The sequence below is a fragment of the Myotis davidii genome, unplaced genomic scaffold (genome assembly GCF_000327345.1).
Source record: "Myotis davidii unplaced genomic scaffold, ASM32734v1 scaffold22, whole genome shotgun sequence".
NCBI lineage: Eukaryota > Metazoa > Chordata > Mammalia > Chiroptera > Vespertilionidae > Myotis > Myotis davidii.
The window spans coordinates 242,019-246,438 of record NW_006294067.1 but is presented as its reverse complement, the minus strand read 5'-3'; the positions used below and the strand labels follow the sequence as shown (position 1 = coordinate 246,438).

General features: G+C 37.9%; 1 protein-coding gene across 1 annotated transcript; it reads right to left on the bottom strand.

The window, feature by feature from the left end:
• Positions 1-2,633: 2,633 nt before the first annotated feature.
• Positions 2,634-3,563, bottom strand: LOC102751819 (olfactory receptor 2A2). The gene has a single exon (XM_006767986.1). It carries the CDS (start codon positions 3,561-3,563, stop codon positions 2,634-2,636), a length of 930 nt encoding a protein of 309 aa, XP_006768049.1.
• Positions 3,564-4,420: the final 857 nt, after the last annotated feature.

Here is a 4,420-nt window from a genome sequence, read left to right as displayed (position 1 = left end):
TCAGTGATGGTGAACCTATGACACGCGCGTCAGAGGTGACACGCGAACTCATTTTTTTGGTTGATTTTTCTTTGTTAAATGGCATTTAAATATATAAAATAAATATCAAAAATATAAATCTTTGTTTTACTATGGTTGCAAATATCAAAAAATTTCTATATATGACACGGCACCAGAGTTAAGTTAGGGTTTTTCAAAATGCTGACACACCGAGCTCAAAAGGTTCGCCATCACTGGTGTAGATATTCAGTAAGCTCTGCTGCCTACATACCAGTAATTAGAAGAATTAACACTTATTCTCCTCAAACTTTCTGAAAAATTCAAGAGGAGGGAAGACTATTTGGTTACCAGCCTGAAAGGTCCTGTTAATCTTATTATTTTCTACCTGCTACCCCAGCTATCTAACCTCTAATTTGAAGGAATTAACACAACTTCATGTGACATTAGTTTGTGTTTCTTACTCTGCAGGTTCCATATTGTTCCATGTGAAAGAAACCATCCTGACACCACTATTCAGAATTCCTTCCTAGACATGTTTACATCCACATTATTAAGAAGAGAGATATAGATTTCTCGTGTAGTGTCTAATCTAGTGTTTTCTTCTCAATTTCAGTTTCTGGATTGAGAGGAACTCCTGTTTTCTAGGTGAATGGCATGTGTAATCTATACTAATAAAAGCCTAGGTGGTGTCATGCCCTCATGTCATCACAAGATGGCCACCACAAAATGACCTTCACAAGATAGCCGTCACAAGATGGCTGCCACAAGATGGCCACCACAAGATGCCACCAGGCTGCCAGGGGAGGGCAGTTGGGGGCGATTGGACCAGCAGGCAAGCAGCTAGGCGTCAATTGGGCTGGCAGGGGAGTGGTTAGGGGCAATCAGGCAGGCAGGCAGGCTAGTAGTTGGGAGCCAGTGGTCCTGGATTGTGAGAGGGATGTCTGACTGCCTGTTTAGGCCTGATCCCTGGGTTTACACCAGCAATCAGACATCCCCTAAGGGGTCCCAGATTGGAGAGGGTGCAGGCCGGGCATGAATTTTGTGCACCGGGCCTCTAGTTATATAAGAGGGGAAGGTTTCTACCTATTCAGGAAATACAAGTTAATATTTTTATACAAAAAATACCATATAACTTAAACATGTTGCCTAAATATAATGCCATTGAATCACACATGCCTTACAGTAAGGTTTCAATAGAATGAATAATACATTCCCAGATAATTTTGTTAAATCTCTCAAGATAATAGATATAATTTTAATTCATACATTTTTAATGCTTATAAGTATTTGATGAATTCAGTACTTTTTAAACTGCTGGGAATTACTGTCTATTCCCTTTAAAGACTTATATAAAGCTTAGGTTAATGTAAATTCTCAGGCTGGTATATACTAAGAAATACTAATATCATTCAAAAATACTAGTGTGCACATTTCCTCACCCCTTTGTTCTAATAAACAAGGCATTTGGGAAGTCATGGAGGAAAGGATATCTGGCTGTGAAGGACTACCAGAGAGGATTTGGAGACACGCAATCATCTGTCTCCTCAACCCTTCCCCTAGAGAAATTTACTAAATCTCAAATAATGAAGAGCAACTGGATCTTTTCCTAAGAGAATTTTGAAGAATACTCAACCAGTTCTTTTTTTCCAGTTTGAATTGATACAATCCATCCCTCACAAAATGTCCTGATGGTGGAGATTCAGAAGTGGCTTCTGAGGATGAGGACCTAATTCCCACAGGGAATTTCCCACTGAAATACTTCGGGAATTTCCCCAGCATCCTCTCCCACCACATTCCTTTAACCCCTTATCTACTCAGCTCTATTATAGCTGTCTTGTGCTACCCAAAACCATCTGCAGATGAGTTGGTTTAAACATCACAAAAACATGAGAAAAAATTTTAAGAACTTCAATAGGTGATTAAATCTTGCTTTATTAGAAATTATTATAACCCAAAAATAAATGTAAAGTTTGAGTAATGCTCAAAGCCTTTACCTCTAGAACATTTAAACATTTACTAATAAATTTCCTTCATTTGACCAAATCTTAAAACTTTAATATATTTTAGGATTCATTACATAGTTTCTTGTTGGACTAAAGTTTTCCCTAACTTTTTCCTTTTGCTACTAAATTATTTCATCAAGGAATTTAAAGTTTCTTAGGATTCTTATTTCATTCACCCCACAATTGGTGAGGTGAATTCATATAACTCTGCAATATTTTCTGTATTAAATTTCAGTCTACTCCCGAAGTTCTCTCTTATGGTATTAATTTTACTATACTGTTTCTAGCTACAACAAAGTGACAAGAGGTCACATATGTCTAAATACATAAGCCAGAGAAATGTATTGATATAATTTTCTTACATTTAATTTATTCTCCATATAATATTTCTGGCCTTAAAAAATTAAGAGAATTCATTATTTTTTTAAAGAAAGACCAGATATTCTGATAATTTCGTTGTCCCATTTCACCTTTAGAAGATGTGTTCTTCTGTAGGATTTTGTCCAACTTTTAGAGCTAGAATTTGAACAATTACTATTTTTATATCAAACTTCTAATTGGGACATTTTTCTGAGTGTTTCCTTCACCAAACTACATATTTCTTAAGGCACTTGAACATCTATCTACCCTTCACATGGACCTCATCTGCAGTGCTCTATACAAGGCATCCTTCACCTGAGCGTTCCTCAGGCTGTAGATGAGGGGGTTCAGCATTGGGTTAAAGAGACTGTGAAACAAGGACAGTATTTTCTCCTTCTCCTCTCGTTGACTGGATTCTGGGACCATATAAACCACCATGGCTATGCCAAAGAAGAGTCCGACCACACAGAGGTGGGAGGAGCAGGTGGAGAAGGCCTTTTTGCGTCCCTCCTTTGACTGGATATTTAGGATGGCCCAGAGGATGCGTATATAGGAAACTAGCATTAAGCAGAGGGGCCCAACTAAGACAAAGACAGAAGCAGAGAAGATGACCACTTTGTTGATCCATGTATCAACACAAGCCAGCTTGAGGACAGACAGGATCTCACAGAAGAGGTGGTTTATTTCCAGGGGCCCACAGAAGAGCAACCTTACAAGAAGAATCGCATGGATCAGAGCCAGGACAAATCCACATGACCAGGAAATGATGACCAGGGCTGTGCAAGCTCTCCAGCTCATAATGACAGTGTACTGGAGGGGGTGGCAAATGGCCACAAACCTATCATAGGACATCGCCACCAAAATCAGGCATTCTGTAGCAGCAAGACCCAAATACAGAAATGTCTGCATAATGCATGGGGCAAAGGAGATGGTTCTCTTCTGGTTCACTAAGTTTGCCAGCATCTTGGGGACATTGTTGGAAGCATAGGACATGTCAATGATGGCCAAGTGTGAGAGAAAGAAGTACATGGGGGTGTGTAGCCTCTGGTCCAGAACGATGAGTACAAAGATCATGCCATTTGCCAACAGACTGAAGATATAGAACAGGGAGAAGATCCAGAATAGGAACATTTCCACCTCTGCACTGAGCTGGAATCCCACCAGGATGAACTCTGTGACCCAGGACTGGTTGCCCACCATTCCTTAATGACAGCTGTTCAAGGATTGAAATGTGATGAAAAGGTCAAAGCTGGATAATCAACAAAAATTGGAGTTATTTATCTCAAAATGAGCTCAGAGAAAAGTTATATACTTGTCCCTATTCAAAAGCTTCTCCTACTCCCAAAAATTAGTTACCTATTTTTAACTTTTAATATGAAATAAATTTAAACTTACAGAAAAGGGTCAAGAATTATGCAAAGAACTCCAATATATGCAGATACCCGGATTCAACAAAGTACTCCACTATACCCAGATATCCAGATTCAAAGAATTTTAATATTTCTTTAATATTTGCTTTATCATTCTCTTTTTATCTATATTATTACATATGGTTATTACTTTGTCTGAACCAGTTGAGATTAAAGTGTAGGCATGATGTCCATTACCCCTAAATTCCTCATTTTTTCACCAAGAACAAAGACATTAACAAATATAACCATAATATAATTATCAAAATCAGGAAATGTAATGTTGTGAATCATTAAACTACACTATTCTCTCTCTACTCCCCCATCCAGGACCCAATCCAAGATTACATATTATACTTAATGTCATTTATCTTTAGTTTCCTTTCATCTGAAATAGTCTGTCTTTGCCAATCATGACCACTGAATTTTGGAAGAATATAGAGAAGTTCTTTAGTAGGATGTTCCCCAAATTGAAATTGTATGAAGCTCCTCATTTTTATTCAGATTATTCACTTTCTGAAGGAAAAATAAGTATTCTTCATTGTATTCCATGAGTAAGTGCTTGATGTTCATTTATTCCATTATTGGTGATGCTAACTTTCATCACTTGGTGAAGATGGTGCCTCCCAAATATCTCCACAAAATCAT

What these genes read in the sequence shown, in the direction of transcription:
- LOC102751819 (XM_006767986.1), bottom strand. Translation starts at nt 3,563, where the DNA reads ATGGTGGGCAACCAGTCCTGGGTCACAGAGTTCATCCTGGTGGGATTC.